Source organism: Poecilia reticulata, linkage group LG6 (assembly GCF_000633615.1).
Source record: "Poecilia reticulata strain Guanapo linkage group LG6, Guppy_female_1.0+MT, whole genome shotgun sequence".
NCBI lineage: Eukaryota > Metazoa > Chordata > Actinopteri > Cyprinodontiformes > Poeciliidae > Poecilia > Poecilia reticulata.
Window position 1 is genome coordinate 17,132,849 of NC_024336.1, and position 20,904 is coordinate 17,153,752.

Consider the following 20,904-nt stretch of genomic DNA (forward strand, 5'->3'; position numbering starts at 1 on the left):
CATCAAACCAGTCTTTTCCAATTATTCTTTCATGTCAGCGCAGGCATATGTTCCACAAAGGAAAGCCACAGCGAGATATAATAACTTAAACCCATAACAAGAAATAACTTTATAACTGAAGCTAAGGTAAAATAGAAGATTACAATATCTGCTCTGAATATAATGTTGTGTTTAATTTAATCCGCAGCATAAAGTACTTAGCTATTAAATCAAATAATGGGCTTTTCTAGATTTCAATTTCCAGAACCAAAAATAAAATTTTGCCTGGTTTATAATGTATAGCTTTTTTCTTTTCTTTTTTTTACATTTGGTCGGACAGACACCAGGTGTGATGACATCACATACAGCACTGGTGGCAAAGCCAAACATTGTTGGGGTTTTTTTCCATCTAGTATAGTTTCATAGTTTATTATTGTGTTCACCTATTTCATGATCTGCTATATTTTTGCTTCTGTTCAAGTCTTGGCATATGCTATTCATCCCCTGAATTAATTGCTGCTCAAAAGGTCTTGCCATACCTGTTTGTACCTTTTAATTCATTTAATTTTTTTTTCTTGTGTTTCGTTTTTTGTGCATTTCTATTTAGCTTTCTCAACTTAGTGTCAACTTTCTTGGTTTATTATGTCCTCTTTAGTTTCTCTCAAGTAACTCGTTTCAGACAGTACTTTACTTTGTGTTCAAGGTTTCTTTGAAGGTGCAGTTTTTCACTCGGTCAGTGAGACAAGCATGCACATGTCCACCCAGAGCAATCTGTGGAGAGCTCTGCGCAAAGAGGAAAATCACACACGATTTGTGTTGCTCTAGCTCTCAAACTAGTGCTCTAGTTGTGAAAATAGTGCTGTGTCTGAACACACAGAAGGACTTTCTGCAGTGCTCAGGATAACAAGTCAAAGGTCAAAAGACATTGAGTTTGGAAAACAAGAAGCACGAGGAAGATTCAAAAGAGCAAGAAGACAAAATGGCCCAGAACTCAAACAAGTTGTCAATGTGGAACATGTGAATGTCGCAAAATTTGAAAACATTATTTTCATATCGTAATTCGGTTGTGCTCACTTTGGTTAAACAGCAAAGATTGTATTACAGCTGCAGCCTAAGTCCCGCCTGCGGAACCTTATTCCTGAAGCATCACCACATGAGCATCTTGACGACACTGACAGAATACACCGAACTTGTGTTTCCTGGCAGCTGTCATAAAACGGGAGACAGCTGTGTGTTCAAAGTTTTTAGCCAGTCTCTTTTATTCTCCATTTGTAGTCCAGTCTTTGGTCCTCTTTGTGGCTGGGCCTGACAATAGTCAGTTTATTGCTGACTTGACAATCTAAAATTGCTGACTTGACAATCTCGGGCAGACTTGTTTATTATTTTGGCTGTCAGGTCAGCTTATTAGCAAAAGCTTGGCTAATATGCTAATAGTTCAAGCTGGTAAATAGTTAAACTGAAAATAGAGGCAATTCTGTATGTTGAGCTCCGGGAAGGCGGGCTTTGCTTCCTGCAGAAGACCGGTTCCCAAAGTTTTCAAAGCAGGCATCAGCATGGCACAGCAGTTTGTGTCAAAACTGTTAAAAGAAACCGTCAATAACTTGGGAGACTAAAGTTAGTTTTGTGAACGCATGAATCTGATGTCCTGCAGTTGATAATCAGAGTTAGCACACAGAGCTCGGATCTTGAAGGTGACTGATAAGAATGACGCTGATTYTGAATCTCCACACATTCCTTTTCTGCCTTTCCCCTTTTTCAATTTACAGTGTCACAAAGAGTCAGAAGGAAAAAGAAACAAGAACACAAGGGAAATAAAACAGAAATCTGCAAATAAACAGATGAAGGAAAAATAACAAGAAGGTTGAAAAATCAAAGAGAGGAAATATTAGGAGGAGGAACATAAATCATAAATGTATGATAAAAAGTGACAGAAAATTTTTTTTATAACTTCTGAATATGGAAAAAATATACATAAAATGTGGTGGTACAATAAAAAATATTAAATATATGAAATGACAATAAAAATTGAAAAAAGAAATAAAGAAAAATAGAATGGAAAATTAAACAATAGCGATAATGTTAAATTATCACTATTACCACTATTTTAAACATTATGTTGTCATAATGTTGAAAATGAAAACAAGTATTAATTTATGTTTATCCTTATAATCAGTTGGTAAAGTTCTTTTTTATTTCATATGCTAAATGCAATACTTGGCATATGAATTACTTTACTAAGCCATTTACTTATTCCTATGCTTAATGCCACATATGTCAGGATCAGTCCTCCATATCCGACAATGGCAGAAGAGTAGCAGTCAGATTATGATGTGAGTTTTATGCAAACTCAACCACTTGAGTTAGAGTGAACAATGTGCTTAATCTGAGACCAAGCTCGCTCACCAAGCTAGGAGTCAAAACACTCTGGCATCCTTTAAGAGCTCTCCTTACCCCCTTCTTTCAATGGTCTTCTTTAAGGATAAACTATTAATTATCCTGTCTTCAGGTTTTCTGCCTGTTCCTGAACTTTCTGTGTTTTTATCAAAACTGGCCCTCAGTGGGCCGTTTTCTTTGCCAGCCTTCTTTGTCAGCATCACCTGTGAAGGTACAATTTGACAAGCTCTATTTCAGTATTTACATGCCAGCCTGTGACCAAGGTATGTGAATTTGATTGTTGGCAATACAATTCTGGAATGTATTTGATGGATTCGAATTTTTGAAAAACATGATTTTGCATCTGCCCAGTGGTTAAAGCACAAGTTCGTGACTTAGAAGAGGTTTTAATTGGATTTAAAATTAGCTAGAATCACCCTGTGCTGTAGAATAGCTCCTTCAATAATATTCTAAGTATTATTTTAAAATGTATACTGTTCTGAACATTTCTAAAGGATCACTTTCCGGATGGTTCTGAATAACAACCCATCTGGTGCATCAGATTACATGTGCACAGAAAGAGGCCTGATTTCAAGTGTTTAGTGGACACTTGAGCCATCCATTTACTCATGTATGTGGGCAGTAAAAGCTCCACAGGCAACAAACTTGACTTGTCTAAAAGAAAAAGCAGACTGAATGAAAATAGATTATCTTTAGTAAAGAGTGCTAGAGAGACTCTACAAAGCTCTTCTAGGAGATGCACCAGTGCAGAACTGTATTCGTATCCACTTTTGGTCTCTGTACTGGAGAGAAATAAATGTGCTATTAGGATATGTGGGAGTTGTCACAGGTACTTACTGCACAGATTTGGAGGATTGGGACCTGAACTTGGTGAACTCGCCTGGAGCAGTCCACTCTGTACCCAGCTGCAACAAACAAGAGAGAACAGAGGTCAGAGTGTGAGGGAAAAAGAAGGAGGAAGGGCGAAAGCTGGGTTTTAAAACAGCATTAAAATGTTAGAGAGCAGTTTGCAAAGGTGTTAAAGAACCTCTAAGGATAAAAAAAATAGCATTGTGCTTTTTTGAGTAGATATTTTGATGTTTAAAGTTGCTAACTCTGACAGGGTTAGAGTGAGGCATTTTATTTGGAACCCCGGAGATTGAAGATATTTTACCAAGTAATACTTCCAGATTTCCATTGGATTGGTAAGTCACTGACCAAACTCAGAGTCTTCCTGTCTTCATTTCTAAACAAAGTGATCTTGAAGCTTTCCATTCATTGTGCCTGGAAAGTTCAAAGTCGGAAGTGTTTGTGTTTTTCTTATTCGTTTAGCGGGTTCTAATTGATTCAAGAAGAAAATTTACTGATTTTTTATTCATTTTTACGTTCTAACACTTTGTTTAACATCTTAAATTCTACATAGGAATTTTGACTCTTTTGCCAGCATCATGTAGAAGCCCCCCTCTTTCTCTATCTCAACTGAATAAGGGTTTTTCCTTTTGCCTTGGATAACATTTCACTTTGCAAATTACATTGCGTGTCCACAAACTGTTGACAAAACAGCAAAAACAAAAATAACCCTAACTCACTCCTAATCTGTAGGGACAGAAATATTACAATGTGAGGGTTTCAATTTAGGATTTTTTTTTTAGTTTAGTGAATGCCAGTGAGAGCTTCATGCCAGCTGAATTGGTAAAAAAAATGTGTTTCAAGGAGATTAAGTGGAATTTGAGTCTAAAACTATACAAGCAGAAACTTAAACCTGAAGGGCAAATCTCCCAAAAAGATATAACATGATATAATTGCAATGCCAAGGTTGAAGCCTTTTTAAGTTCACAACAGAACTGAAAACAAGACTGTAAGAGCCAAATTCCTCTCCTGTACTTTCGACATAGTGCAAAACTCAGGAAAATCAAGAGGAGTTAATTAGGAGGAAAGTTCTGAAACATGCTGATATATAAAAACTAATGACTATAAAGAATGAGAAGATGAGGAAGAGGGATTCCCTGCCAATACTGGCTCTTAAGAAGCGAGCTCATCAGAGTAGCTGGGAATCCCTTCATGGCCCTGGAGTCAAATCAGTGCCCATTCGTTTCCTCAGCAAGCCAACACGACTAATTAGGGCCCCTGCTACTTCTGATCCATAATGGAAGAATGCAGCTAAGATCACAGCGGGCATGTTTTCAATTGTCTGAGCTGGACACACTTCTGTGTCTAAAACTGGTCAAAAGGACAGTGTGGCCGGCAGTGGGGACAGATCACAGCAGTCTCTCAGATTGTAAATAGCTGCTTATCCGCGAGCTGAGCTCCACAGAGAATTAACAGAGAGGGGCACGCTCACACACAGCGAGTCACACCTACAACTCGCTGGCGTTAATACAGCGGCATGTTTCAGTGTGTTTTGCTGGCATGAGAATAGAGTCACCACGGAAAAAMCCCCCCCAAAAAAACCAGACATCAGTGCCTGTCCAGAACTAACCAGGCCCCTTGCGGTTTTTAAAGCCTCTGAGACTGTCTCTGAGGCAGCTGGCTGGAGAGAAGGCAGATACAATATACACCAGTGTGCTTTCAGTCAAAACCCTGCAGCGCCCTGCTGCTGCTGCTGCTTTGGCACATTTCAATACCAACAGTGGCCAAAAATATTCCAGTCTGAAAACAAAGGCAGAAAAAAATGGCAGGACATTAAAGTCATTGTATGAGGCCACTTGAAATCTAAAATTAAAAAAATGTTCAATTATAATGTTTGTGTCAGTGATGCAAAAAAATCTTTTTTCAAACCAATTTATATTGCCAGTAAGAGTTGCAAAAGTATCTTGAAGTAGATGTTGATTTTTTTTTTCCACCTATTTCTCTGTAGGAGGTTGAAGAAGAAAACAATGACAGGTATTGTGGTGGTTTGATCTTGAAAAGCAGAACATGATTCCACATTTAGCTTAGTTTGTCTCACTCAAACTTTAAAAATATAGTTCTTGTCTGGAGCAAGTGAGCAGAATATATTAAGTTAAATTTTTTTAATTTTTTTATTTTGTGATTCTTCCTCAGTCTGGGGTTTCGAAGGTTTAACCATGATGACATTCCCGTTATGCAAGCTCTGAACAAAACTGTCTTTTTGCACACATACTACATAAAGGTCAAGTCAGTGTGTGGTGTGACTGCCTAATGAAAGCATCGCTTCAGCACTCACATCTGTAGGGATGAAAGCAAAAGGGCGCCGTTTAATTTTAGTACTTTCAGAAACAGTCATGAAGTTGTTGTTTTTTTGACCAAATGTTAAAAGAAAATAATAATATTAAGCTAAAGCTTGGCATGCGTGTCAAATTTGAACTACTTTTAGAGACAGCTTAATAAACCAGTTTCACAGATTAAATAAAAGATCAACAGCTTAGCTTTTATGTGCAATACTCAACTTTGTACAAGACAATCTTTGCATTAGGATAACACTTCCTCTCAAATATTTCACAAGTGAATCTTCGAAAAATCCTCTTGAAACAATCATGATTTTGGGTCCTAWGTTATTTGATGCTCTTCTCTGTTTGCCTCACAATACAAGTTTTCCAGAAGATTTAGTTCTAGAGAACAAAACTGACACTGACAGCCGATTTAATCACTGGTTAACCGCGTCTTTGCCGATTTGGTCTCATTTGGTCACCCTGCTGAGAGACCCAATACGGTTTTGTGGCACATGCCACATTTTTTGGGATCAAAATGCTCTGATAGAAATAGAAAGTATTAATCTTAATAGTAACTCAATAGGGTTCTTACAAATCTCTTGCTAACTTAGCAGTTCACATTAGACGTTTTGCCCCATATTCCTTCTTTGTCTTACTTACTTATTTATTCATAAAAGCTCAACGTTAGTCTCATCTAACTCGAGCTAAATTAAGCTACATTAAATTCCCAGTAGGGTTAAAGTTCATCATTCATCTTTGTGATTTCAGGACAGAAGAGGCATCGTATAGGCAGACTTACCAAAGCGCCATTTGTTTATAATCGCCCTGCAGTGGGCTTTGGAAATTTTGGTACCTTTTTTTAATGTCATGCATGTTGTGGGTGGTCGAAAATCCTTACAAGTCTGCTAAAGATACAACACTTGCTCTACTTGTTATATTCCTTTTATGTAAGACCATGAAGTGTGAAGTTTAGACTATTTTGCGACCCCCTCCATTAAGCTAACATTTTCATTTATTTTAGATTTTCAAGAAATCATCCAGCAGACACCTTAAACAAAACGCAGGCCGGTAATCCATCACAACTGTCTTCTTGTCTGTTTTTATTGTAGTCAAAGTTACATTACCAATAGGTGCTCATACTTTTCTAATTCAAATGGAATGTGGTGGCCTCAGTAATTCAGGAAGAATACAAGCAGAAACAGAAAAAACTCACTGTGATGGATTGTTCGTCTTATGGATGTTTAAAGTTTTAATCTTTTGAGCATCTACTGTTTTCCCACATGGGAGCTTCGACATTTCTAATGCAGATTTCCTTAAAGACATGAAAGAAACCCCTGAACAATGACGATAAGCATAAAACTAAAACAGTGGACCTGAGGTGAAAGAGTAGAGAAACTATTGTTTTCAAGAACAATTTGCCCTATGAAAGCATATCATTCAGCTATGAAACTCTGTAAATGTAAACAAACAGAATTGGAGAGAGTGTCTTCTTATTTTACCTTAATATACAGACCTAAGCTAAGACTGAAAGATGCTTTAAATGTCATGTGTATATTCTGAGACCGACTTTTTATATTTGCCGTTTTATCCTGTTTTGATTAAGTGAAGAGTCCAACAACACTTGAGGAAGTGGGAAATGACTTCATCAGGGTCAATGCAAATCATCAAACAGTTTGTGTTTTAAAAAAAGCATAACACAGAAAAAATTTTAAAGGAACCAATCCCACATTCACAAATAAACAACTTAATGCACCTTGGGAGTCGATGAAGTTGCGCTTGAAACTTTTGTAACTATTTTGATCACATCTTACTGACCCAGTTTACTGTGTCGTTTTCTGACAGAATTTAGCAAGACGGATAATATTTCACTGTATTAAATACTTCCAGGATATGCACAGAAATTGGCCCACATAAGCATAAGCACATAAATAAAAATGTTTTTTCAACACCATCCAGCCAATGTAATGCAGTTACTGTGGTGAGAGGCAGATGGAAATCAATCAATCACAGCCTATTCACTGAAACCAAGAGACAAGAGCCAGATCACATAACTGGCCTCATGAAGAAAATCCAGTCTAAAATGTGTAACCAGTATAGCGGCAGTGCAGCAGATGTCAGATTTAACACCAGCAAGTAACACGGTGTCACACAAAGCAGTTTTTAGAACCATCCTCACAGATCTAACGATTGGAGCCTCTTGCCTGAAGCACCAAAAGGAGATAGAACCAGATAGTGTTACCATTTCAGCAAACCCTTCCAACAGTCCAGACAGACTGGACAGACTGCAACGTGAGATTATCAAATACGAAGCCGGACAATAAAGCTGCCACAAATGTCCGTGTAATGGCCTGGGCTCAGACTGTCCTTTCCGGCTGACTCAATTGATTTCTAGTTCCTTTCAAGAAACAACAGAAATGTTCGTTCACTTATCCCCTCGATAATTTGTGCAGCCAACTGCTAAGCACAAATAAAACATTTTGAAGGCTTTAGTGGTAAATGTCTTGCTTTCAACTGGAAGTGGAGTTGATTCATCGCTGAAAGGTGATGAAACAACATAATAGACTGTTTCATCCTTTGCTTACAATGCAGGTGAAAATACGCTGCACTGCAAACACAAGCAGAACATGCACAGAAAAGCCTATTCAGCCGCTGAATCACTGTGATAGTCTTTTCACATGTAGTAAAAATCTTTTCATTTCATTGAGCCTGGATCTGAATCTGTGTGGAGCTCTGTAGGATCTGGCTACACATTATGACTAATGTAAAGCTTTATTACATCTCCGTTCACTTGAGTGTGAACAGATGACATCTGAAAATGGTTACATAGAGTGTTCTAATATGCAGAACTCAGTTCCAACGATCTGGCCATGGTACACTTAAGAAAAAACAAAACAAAAGAAAAAAAACAAGAACAACATTCCTTTCAGTGCCCATGCACAGTCTCTTTTATTCCTGTGTTTAAAATCAAATCCATTGTAACCATGAGTTAAATTCAGCTTTTCCTGCTTGTGTTTAGGGGCCCCACTGGGAGATCAGCCATCTTCRCCAGACGATACGTAAGCTCAATACAAAATGCTGACAGGGGTCTCCATGGAAACGTCACGGAAACTCTTTCAGCTCCTCATCTTTTCGCCCTGTCACAGATAAATATCTCATAGCAGCACATTCCATTTATAGCAAGTTCAGCATCGAGAATGGCACTGCTGTGACAACTGAAATAGAGGACACTACGGTTGCAATAAATCATGCATATATGTAAATATATACATATCTGTGTGTGTATCTATTGATGAGTCGATAGATAGATGCACAAACACAGTTATGTGCATACGTTTACATACCTTAGCAGAATTTTTTATTTTTTTAATTAGGTTGGCACTAAACTTGCCTTTTAAAGAAGTGAATCTCTTCTTTCCAAGTGTGTTAATGTTCAAAGACACAACTTAATAAATGTACATGAAGCTCTTGCTTCAACCAAACATTGCTTATCCATGATTGGTTTTATTACTATTATTAGGCTTTAGGAAAATACATAAGTGAAGTCGCATCAAGTCAAGTTTATTTGTGTAGCACATTTCAGAAAGGAGGCAGTTCAAAGTGTTTTATATCATAAAAAAAACACAGTCAGTAATTGTGAAGCAAGCAATAAACATCACATTTTGTCAAATGACGTCATCAAAATCATCAGTAATTCACATCAAATATGTTGATCAACTCTAAACAGCTGAGGTTTAGACTTGATTAAAAGGAACTTAAAGGAAATGGTTCTCCAGGTTTGGTTCAGGTCCTGGGCATTCAGCACAGCCTAGAACCAGAAGACCCGAGTGGGTCTGGAAGGTTGATGCAACAATAACAACAAGTCTTAAATGTATTTTGGTGCCAAGCCGTTGAGTGATTTGCAAACTAGCAGAAGGATTTGAAGTCTAGTCTGTGACAATATCCTCCAACCTTGATAGAAAGCCTTTTTCCTCCAAGAGCTCAAACATTCATTCATGTCACATATCGAGGGAAGGAGTGGACATTTAGATTTTCACCCGTGAAACGCAGTATGTCTCCAAAGACAGTGACGGCGCTGACGTCTGTCAGTCAGCCAGCGGGCAAAATGAATGATTCCTGGCCACACCACTGCTCATCTGCCACCAGATAGATGATTTCTCCGCTGCTAAATGTCACATCAATATTCACTGCCAGCTAATTAATCTCAGCTCCCATGGAACTCACTGACATCTCACATCCTGCTGGAATACAGATGGCACTGTAGCAGGATCTCTGCTCTTAAAACACACACTCGTGTTTGAACTTTGTGCAACCTCATGCATCCTCGCCTTCTTAAATCTTTCTGGGGCATTCGATAAAAAAAAAAGAAGAAAAAAACCTAATTAGAAAAGGCAAAGGCAGAACAGTTTGGCATTCATTCAGTTGCAGTCACAGCACAATTTAAGGACAGATGGAAAAGGAAAACACGATTTAGGCCTCTTGTGTTCTGAGCAGCGTGTTGGTGGTAAGTAATAGCCACAGTTTTGATGAAGTGGGTGTAAGATTACTAAAAAGGCCATGCCTCTCGTTATACATCCGTTCCTGAATAATGTATGCTCATGACTGGTCAGGATTAAGCACTGAAACTACAACTGTAGAACACTTGTCTAAGTCTGAGCTGCTATTTTCTATACAGCAGAATCAATTACACACAGCTGAAAGGCATGAGTCACTCACCACCTGAATAATAGATCTGATAATAATGACTCTTATGATGAGCTTGCTTGAAATGTTGTACTTCTAGTGCTGTTACAAAGATATACACAGAAAAAAAAAATGTTTTACCTCTCAACATTCAGAAGTTCAAGAAATTCATTAGGTGTTTTGTAGTAAAAGCCTATCTGCGAGCAATGCTAACCACGCACTGTAAAGCCAGGATTGCAAAAAGGTACGTTGTTAATTAGAAGTAAGAAAAAACATCCACACAATAGCACAATAGTTGGACCCTAAAGCACAGTAAAATCTGTATTTCCCCTTTTACAAATATACTCTGCTGTTGCTTTTTTTTTTGGTAAACTTAAATTATACATGAGACAAATATTAATGTCAGATAAAGTTTTCAAATTAGGATTTCAGTTATGGAAAAGAAAAAGTTTTCCTAACTAGCTGAGAGAAATGAGAAAGTCCCTTCTTTGTCATATCATTAATTAACTGAGAGCAGCCATATTTTTTGCAAAGCAGACAAAATGAGCTCAAAAAGAGAATTATTTTCCAGGTTTCTTGGGAAAAATCACAAACTCTTACTAGGAGCTGTTGCCACCAAGACATCCAGTTATTAAGTTTGACAGGCAAATGTGTTTTTACATAGGACCAGGTTGGCTTGGTTAGGTTTTTTCCCCTAAATAAACAAAGTCATCGTTTGCGATCTTCTTTTATATTTCAACTCATACTGTCTTTGTATCAAATCCAATTTTACTTGAGAATCTGAAATGTTTAGGTAAGACAAAAACAGTATTTTCCCAGTCACACTCCATACATTTATTGTTGGTTATTGTGTGTGTTGTGTGGGGGCCATGTGGGTGGGGTAAGGGGTGAGGGTTGAGATATTATACAGCACTGCAGCACAATTGTATGCTTACCTGTCCTACATAAACTAGCAGTCTGGCATTGAGAGGACACTCATCGGGACTCAACCAGAACTCTGAGTTATCATCAGACGATACGGAGAACTGGAAATCACCTGCAGGGCGAAAGACATGATCAAAGAGGTTCATAGCGGAAAAAGATCTGGATGGCCTTCGATTAGTACATAACAGAATCAGACAAATGCCGCACTTTTAAATAGCTTCAGGTGTAAGAGAACATCAAAAGTATGGTGCTTCCACTGCCTGTTGCCTTCGACAGAGATGTCCCATTCGAATAAAATTCCACAAAAAATTTTTTTCTGAAGCTGGACTTTCAGTTTAATATTGGAAGAAAGGACACAGATCTGAAGATTAAGGTTTGCTGCTCCAAACGTCAATCTTTTGCCTAAATCCCCGGGGTGTTCTGGCTGCACCGTTCTTCTATTCTTCCTTTTAGCTCGGGACTAAAACTAAGGCTCAGCGTCACAAGTGCTACGTATAACACCAAGGATGTATTTCAAATCCACGTGCAGTTTACCAAACCGAGGAGAAAGGATTTCTCCTTGAGGAACTACTGTCAAGTTCAGCCAGTTTATCAGCCACTGTTGCACAGCTTTACATTAACTTAATTATTATTTTTCCAAGTTCAACAAAAATATGTTTGACTGCTCTGCTGTAGTTTCAAATAAACACACAGCTAAACTATATCAGTATATCTAGATTAACTTCTATGAACCATTTTTYATTCATCCTCAGTCAAATTAACTAAAATGACTTTAACATGTATTAAGATGACAGTTTTCAGTTGTTTTAGAGACAGGATTTATTTATTTTTCTATATTTATTATGTGCTTATACAGTATAAAATTAGATCTTATGTAATGGAAATATCAGTACTGTAGTGTTCTTGCAGAGAAGACTTATCAATATTTTGTTAACACAAGGTTATACATTTTTTGTGTTTAATGTATCATTTAAGCGGTAAGACTTCTCCAAATAGATTTAGATTACAGTTCACAGGAAATGTTGCCTTTTCAAATCTACTTAGCGTTGCACGCGTCTCAGGCAAGATGTAAATGACGAAGGTGAGGGGCTTTTGTTAGAGCTCAAACTTTGCTGCTGAAAACAGCGTGACCTTCACAGCATCGGCTCAATAGAGCCATACTACCAGTGAAAGCAGTATGAGAGTCTAAAATGAATGGTAATCTAATTAATAGCTTCAGTTCGGCAATTTGTGTAAGGGCACTTGGACATTTGGGGTTTTCAGTTCCCATAGCAACTGGGTTTCAGGGCAGAACCATGAGGGAACCGCAACGAGATTTAGCAGTGAGATTTCGGCATTGAGCCAAGATGAAAATGTGAATATCCACTACATTAGTGGCTTGGAGGCGTTTGGATTAAGAGGGCTGAGGAAATTGCCTGCTCCGATAAAGGACACAAGCTCCAAGGCTCTCAGCCTCATATCAGGGATTGAGAAAGAAAAGAGCTAGTTACCATCTTTGTATGGATGAAGGAAACCAAATATTCTCAAGCCGTAGTTTTTCCACTTTGGAGCCACGGCCAGCTTCTTTACTGTGGTTCTTGTCTGCAAGAAAAAGAGACATTAAAAAAAAACTAATGCAGATATTCAGAACTGTGTACTGAACAATAATCTGAAAGCTTTAACTCTAGTCTTTTAACATATACAGAATACACACAATGCTTTACTTTGATCTTTTTTTTTCTTTTTGAGTCTATGGAGATGAGGGCCTGTGTTAGAAGGAAACCAAAACTAATGATGCAACAAATAAAGAAAGAACAGACGGGATATAGGACTGTAGGAAAAACTTTAATGGACACAAGGAAGGAACGGAGGAAGAACACAAAGGAAGGGTGGATAATGGAGACAGGAGAGAAGGGAAAGATAAAACAAAGAAAGGAAAGACAAGCAGAAGGACACAATATTCAGTCACCGGGACCGGAATTAAAGCCTGGAAAGAAAAGTATTTCCCCATACTCTTATTCAGTATCTAAGAACCAGAAACCCAGTTTAAAAGCAGTAAAAAGCAATGAGGCCCATAAGGTATTACTGGTTTTTTTACACCCTTTGAATGCACAGTTGTGGCTAATATACACCTTCTGCTTTTTCTTCAGAGGGACTGAAGAAGTATCACGCTGTCCAATTCTGACACTGAAGAAGACGACTTTGGTGGTATAAGTGCACAGGAGAAAGATGTGATCAATGACTTTTCAAACTTAGTGGGTGTGGCTAATATTCAGGTACGCTCAAAAGTTCAGAAATTATGGTACTCAAGTCATCAAATAAATCAAGAAAAATCCCTCTACTTTTCAGAAATTCCAGAATTTATCTTTCAAGTAATGCATTTACTGTCATGATCCGTGTTTCTATGTGTTTATTTTTGAGTTTTTCTGTGTGATCCTGTTCCCTGTGAGTCTGTCTCTGCGTCTTCCCTGTTGATTGTCTCCCAGGTGTGTCTCGTTCCCTTGATTACCCCGTGTGTATTTAGTCTCACCTGTTGTCTGTGTTCTTCGTTGGATCTTCGTCATACGTCAGTCATCATACGTCTATAGCCAGTATCCTCTGTAGAACTGTGAAGTCCTGAGGTTGCTTGTTGCTGTCCATAGTCTTTCATGTCAGTTGCTACCGGTGTTAGCTGTGTGCTAATTTGCTGCTGTGCCGCCTGATTCTGGACTGTGATCTCCCTCATTAAATTCTTCATTTTCACCATAACCTGGGTCTCAGCATTCTATCCTCACCACCACCAACCACACCCCCTGACATATACAAATAAATTCTGAAAACAAAGATCAACCCTGATCAGTCCTAGCAAGTAGGGTACAGTAATACTATAAACTACATCAGTCTCTCTTGAGATGGACATGACCTTTGATTTTACAGGCTCTAATATTAATACTTACATGAGGATAAAGAGGGAAGTGCAGGTTCTTTCTGAGCTGGGCTATAGAGGAGCCACACCAGTCCTCAAACACATGCAGGTTGGCCTGGCCCTTATACTGCAAACACACAAAGAGCAAACACATTACTACATGCTGCAGCAACAGCATTGCATCATATAAAACAAGAGATTTGCTTTGGTATATCAGCTTGGTGATTGTTGCTTAGGTTGTTGCATTTTGCCCAGTGCAGCTCAGCACCTTGCAAAATTGTCAAGGACCCTCAAACTAGTTCACATTTTGTTGGCAGACCAGCACCAGGTACTGTAAAATGGCTAAATTAAATTAAGTGTAACAAATAGCATCCAAATTTACATAATTAGTAAACTGGATTCACTTTTGAAATTCATTCCCAGTATAAACAGCTCATCTGCAAAAGGCCTCAGAGGATTTCAATGTGAACAAAAAGCATCACCATAATCAAAAGACTGAGTATGGCAGAGCTGCAAACCAGTAAAGACATCAACGTCTACCTAAACTGACAGGTAAGGAAAGCACTAATCAGCAAAAGAGCCAAGAAGCTTCTAGAAATACAAGAAGAGCTACAGATCAACAGCTAAGGTGGTCAAATCTTTCAGCTAATGTAGAGAGATAAATACCAGGTAACCTAGACTCAAATGCAATGTGTGGATGAAAATTAACTGCATTATCTTGATTATGACATCACCACAGTGAAAGATAGTGGCAGCATCATGCTGGGAGTTAATTTTCTTTAGCTGGGATGGGGAAGCTGATAGGAAGAGGGCTAAAGTTAAAGTAGGGCAATCCTTGAAGAAAACCTGGTAGGCACTGAAAGAGACTTGAAAAGGGGCAAAGTTTCCCCTTTCACAGAGACAATACTAAAAAACTGAGAGCCAAAACATCGCCAGCAGCATGTGTTAGCTGTTGTTCAAAGACACTTTCCAATCTGACAGAGCTTGAGGTATTCAGAAGAATGACCAAAAATGAGAAGAAATTACAAAAAAGATGGTAGTTATATGAGTAAAGCTGAAAGATGTTTACAAAAGACTTGCAGCTGTAACTGCAGTAGAAAGCGGTTCTGCACTGCATTGAATGATTGGAGCCAAGTGCTAATGTACACCACAGTTTTCAGAATCGATTGTAAAAGAAAAAAACCTGTTAATTTTCTGTCAATTTTACGATTATGGGCTATTTTGTGCTGCTCTCTCAAATAAAATATGAGATAAAACACACTGTGGTTTGTGGCTATAATGCCAGAAAAAATTAGATAAGAAAATTCAAGTAGCATGAATACTCAAACACTTGAAATTAATCTATCTTTGAAAAAAGCAACGTTTAAGTTCCAGTGTTACAGCTTTCCTGAATAACAAAAAGGACCCATAAAATGCAACAGGAGGGAATGTGATCTGAGAGAGACTGGAGCAGTTTGTCAAAGGTCATCCCCAGCCTGCAGTCTGACATTTGTCTGAATTATGGAGGGAAATCAGAAGACACGGCAAGGACAGATGGTGAAAACAGTCTGCTTTGGGGTACAGTTTCCTCCGGCGCACACTAAGGTCTGGTCATGCTCAAAACGAAAAGATTTTGGAATAATCTACTTTTTACACCTTATTACACTTTCAGCAACATGCTTAGTTTAACCAATGTGCGGTTTTATGTAACATTGTAAAACGTGGCGGATGTGATTTAACAAACTGCATTTTTTTTCTTTTTTTTTTTTTTTTTACTTGACAATCAAAACACACGTCTGCACATATGGCATCATGTTAATGTGGGACAACAGGCTCAGTGGGCTGCCTCTATAATGCTGCCACAGACATTTAGAACATCACACAGAGCCTGAACAGAAAACTGGCTCTCGCCGAAACGACAATAGAGTGACACAGAGAGGTGCTCTGGCGGATCAAAGCTAAAGCTGGCTTCCCTAGTTTGGCACCATTTCAATTGCTGAACGGAGTCTTTTTGTTTGTGCCGATGGCTGGAGAGTCAACAAGTGTGAGGCTGTCAAATCAATCAGTCTGGAGAAGGGAAAAGACAACCCAGCACAAAGAGAAAAACATAATAAACATACATACACTGTGCCTTCATGTGTGACATCATAATATGGGTTTATTTCCTAAAAGCTTGAGGGCACCACATTTATCTGTTCAAACTATTATAGGGCATTACAAACAACATGGAACTGAACAGCCACTTGATTGTTCAGAGAGGACGAAAAGATTATTTCTGTGCCCAGAAATAAACATGTCTAGATTGAAATGTATGCCTAAACTGCAAAAACAAATGCAAAAAAAGAAGAAGAAAAAAAGTAGCAATGAGTCATAAACCATTTTAACACAATTTATCACTCAAAGAGGAAGAGGCCATTTCTCTAAAAGCAATCCAAAAAACCCAGTCCTGTGAACTGAAGAACTAAACTTTGACCAATGTGTGAATGCATGTATACTGATTTCTCAAGTCTTCCCGAGTTAAAACATTAGTATTGTTGTTTCTAAACGCATATGAACTTGTTTTCTTTGCATTATTTGGGGTCTGAAAGCGCTACATCTTTTTCGTTTTTTTGACCATTTCTGCAATACAAATTTTTTGTTTGGAATTCATAGAATAAAAAAACAATGTTCATTTTACTAAAACATAAACTTATAAAAAGTAAAATCAGAGAACTGATCATTTTGCAGCGGTCTTAATTTTCTTTCCAGAGCTATATATATATATGTATGTGTGTATATGTATGTGTGTATGTGCATGTGTGAAGATTTGTCTTGCAATCCTTATGTAAGCATGGCTTATGGAAATGTTTTAATAGACCCCCTGTGGGTTTTAAAATCAAACCTTCTTATGCCCTGGCCCCTTCTTGCTGCTCCTGTTGCCAAACAGTAATAGGTGGGCAGCTTGAAAGTCTCCAAGATTCATTTAAACATACATCAGTGTAGTCCTGGAGCTACTGGCTGTAAATTGAGCTTCCTGCTGGGGGGCACTTGTGTATAATGGACTCATTTTTACAGGAACAGCAGGGTAAGAGTGATGTCTCTGTTTGTGAACTAAATCAGTGAGAGTTATACTGAAATATTTCTTTCCTCAACCACTGTGATAGATAGCAACTTAACCATCTTCCTTGGCTGTTTAATTGTCCTTGCTTCACCCCAAGAATAATATTTGATTTTTTTCCACATCTCCTATTATAAGGTTCTTCTCCCAATTCCTTTTATGGGACGGAGGCATAAGAATATTCTTGCAACAAATAGTAAGTCTGCATTTGACTGAATTTTTTGAGTAGCTTTCAAGATTGTGTCTGAGTGAGACATGCATTAAGACATTGGATGGTGATCCCAATAGGTAGATTTTTACATGATCAGTTAGCAATACAACAATCTTTACTCTGATCTGTGAACATATCGTAAAACTACCAGAACACCCTGCTGCCAACACTCTGATCTGTGGATACCATCACCAAGAGAAGAAGAGCCAAAAGCCGAATTGTAGTCTGAGAAAGACTGGAGATGTAAGGAGCTATAAAAAAGACAGATGGATTTTCTGCAAAATGTCCAGATTCATTCACGCTCCTGTCAGGCTGTGAGAGAGTAAGAGAGAGCGAGACTTTCACCAGACCACTAAAACGATGAACAACAAGGTTGCTCTGGTTTATTCTCCTGAGCTTTCAGCTTGTCTGTGGAACACGACGAATTTGAAAATGTGGGTGAAGTGTTAGGGCACCAATCTATATGGAAGACACAAAGTAGATTTTAAAATCTACATCTAAAGTTTAGCCCTCCGATATTGCTGGTCATTTCTGCTGTTTCCTTTTGAAAATGCAGCAACTAAAAGTACGGTAGGTATACTATATCTCTTGTCTTGTACATGACTGTGATCAAATACAGCTATAAAAATCCATATATTTGATAAGTAGGAGACAAAAGAAACCCCAGTTTTTGGGGGGGAAAAAAAAGAAAAAGAAAACCTGCCTCACAAACTGCTTGTATCTATGATCTTCCTTCTCACTTCCAAATTTGTGTGAGCTCATCTCAGCACATCGTCTCCACAGCTCTCCAGTATCCGCTCTCTCTCTCCATCTGGTCTCACCGCTAACCAGCACGCAAACAGAAYATTTATTTTTCTTATTTTCTCCTTCTCTTTCCTCCAGGAGTCTGTCTCTCTTTCTCAAAATCTGGCACAGACTGCTGCACTCCTGCTGGCTCTGAGGTACAGACAAATGGTGGCACGGTGCATCCACAGATGAGCCATCACACCAGCTGACACCGTTAGTCCCAGTCGGAAAGAAAACATAAAAGATGACATTCCAGGCAATAGCTACAAGGGTATGATAGATCTTTAGTTGTTTTAAGAAAGAACAATTGGACAGCTGACTCAAAATGTTTACATTTTAGTAAACTTTTCATTATTAAAAATGAAGAAAATTGCATTTCTTAAATGAAGGAACGTGCAAAATCTTGAAAGGACAAAATACTTCACCAAAAACTTCATGTACTCTTGTAAATGAGGTTAGATCAATATTTTCTCCTGGCTTTCACAATGTTATTTTAAGGTTTTGGTTGAATTTTCACTTATTTGCAGTTCACCAATTGACCAGTTTTTGTTTACTTATTGATTTTATGTTGAGTTGACTGAAACCATGCAAATTAAAGATGCAAATGTCAACTAGATTAAGCCACGCAATGAAGCTAAAGAAACCAATGTTCCCTGCAAACAGCAGAGAAAATGTTTCTGATGTAATTGGGATACAACTGATAATCATCTGAAAAAATATTATTTTCCAAAAGAGATGACTTGCAGATGCTGTCCTGAAATCCATCTACCTCTTTGCACATTTGCTGTCATGGTAGTGAGGGCTGGATCACGCCGGAAATGAGCAGGAAAGCACTCAAAATCCAATAAAAATAAAAATAAAAAATCGAGACTGTACCCTACCAAAATGTTTTAACTGAGCCAGGCTTCTTTGAAAAAAACAAGAAGAAAAAAAGAAATATTTAGACTTGGTTAAAGTGTTTGCACCAAACTGTGCATTTGAATAGAGAGCGTTCATACTCGGTAAGAAAATAAAATAAAAAGTTCACGGACAAGACGAAAAAAATTTTTTTAACAAGTTTAAAACGTTTTCTGGAATAAAATAGACTGATTATTCACAGTCTTACAGGAACAGGAAAACATATCCCACCGTTATCAACCAGCGCGACAAAAATTTATATAATGTACAATTTGTCTCATGACCACTTCAATTCTGTAATGCCAAGGATGTAGCATAAAGGAGGTGCGGATGGTTGCACTAGATTCCTCTCACTGGGAAATATGAGACACATTCTTGTATTTTCTGGAGAAGGAAAAAGGGGAATGAATCATTACATTTCGTGGACATGTAGTCTTTTGGTTGGACAGGCAGAACAGTGAAGATATAAAAATATCAGACCTCCTCACACCTCGCATTAAGTTAGCATGAGAAGGGAATCAGAGACAAAAACATCAGATTCCACCTCCAGTCTTGTCACAGGTTGTATGATTGAGGAGACAAAAGTGACTGTTGCTTCCATATGAGTCATGTGTCTGTGTTGAGCTTCAAACTCCTCCTCACTTCCCTCCTAAAGGGGAAAAAAACTGGTTGTTCAAATCATCACCAGGAAAAGTGATTAAATAAAGTTACATCCCTTAGGTCTTACGGGACAGAAATGTTTACCCTGGTATGTCTGTCAATGTATTTATTGATCTCTCCTTGTGCTCCCTTCGGTTTTATTCAATATGTACTTCACACTTGCATTACTCTTATATTGAAATCTATTAACTTTTTCTTCTAGTATCACTTTTTCTCTGCTTCTTGCTAAATGAATTGGTTGAATTTGACAAACCCCTGTCTGGAATGAGAGAAAAAACACTGTTTCGCCTTTGTCTGCATCTACCGTTTGCCCGTTTAAAAAGCCAGCCAGCAGCTTCCACTCTAGTCTTCATCTCATCTCAGTGCTCATGATATGTTGGTGTCCTTGATCGACGACACGAAGCAGAGTATCCGCACTAATCCTTTGTCCCTTCTGAGTGAGTCCACTGGTTGTGGTGGAGCATTCTAATGAAGTCATCAAAGAAAGACAAAATTTCATTCTGACTTCAAGTAAGCTAGAAATAAATAGCATTTTGACTTTTATTTTCCTTTTGCAATAACGGAGTTTCACTGAGAATGTTGGATGTCAATGCAACCTCTCCTAGGCGTTGACAGCTGGCATGCAGCTCCGTTCTACTGCAGCCAGGATGAGTGTTTGTCTTTGACAGTGCCAGCTTAGTGATCCATCAGCCCTCCACCGTCCCAACTGTGCACCAAAACATGTGGATTACTGGTAAGCAGGACAGATAGGTCATTAAGGCAGACAAAGTCCCAAAGTGATTTTTTTCTCCTAACTTGGTCTTGGTTTAACATTGCATCAGTGTGAACCAGAAGAAAGTTGGGACTTTGCTAGAAGTTCTGTAGTTAGTTTAGATGGAACAAAGGAAAACGACACTCTGCTATCTTTTTTTCAATAGACCTTATGGTCTAAATATGCAGGGAACCATGACTGTTTTCTCGTGTTATTCTTTTTTTACCCATCTTAATTTAATCTCTGCTACATTTAATATTTTGTGTTCCTGTTAAATATGTGGAAACATTTTAATTAATAGATTTTTGCCCTTAGCTACTTGTAAAGGAAGAGAAAGAAAATTTGTCAAAGAAATGAGGCGCTTGGTACAACCTAACTGATTAAACTTTTGTTAATTTTACAAATTTTCTTTGAATTTGGAAACATTTTGAATCAGTTTCAGAATGCAGACGTTGTGAGAAAAGTTACAAGTTATTGTTTGCGGCTGCAGAACATTGGGATGCCAATGAATGT

The 20,904-nt window shown here is 38.1% G+C and overlaps 1 protein-coding gene across 1 annotated transcript in view; it reads right to left on the minus strand.

Annotated features, from left to right (window-relative positions):
- The window catches only part of b4galnt4a (beta-1,4-N-acetyl-galactosaminyl transferase 4a), a 157,503-nt gene that overhangs the window by 32,824 nt on the left and 103,775 nt on the right, over positions 1-20,904 (minus strand). The window contains exons 4-7 of the mRNA XM_008411542.2: positions 14,042-14,137; positions 12,617-12,707; positions 11,138-11,238; positions 3,211-3,278 (exon numbers count right to left, since the gene is read on the minus strand). Coding sequence (XP_008409764.1) covers positions 3,211-3,278; positions 11,138-11,238; positions 12,617-12,707; positions 14,042-14,137 — 356 coding nt within the window. The remainder of the gene's footprint in view (positions 1-3,210; positions 3,279-11,137; positions 11,239-12,616; positions 12,708-14,041; positions 14,138-20,904) is intronic.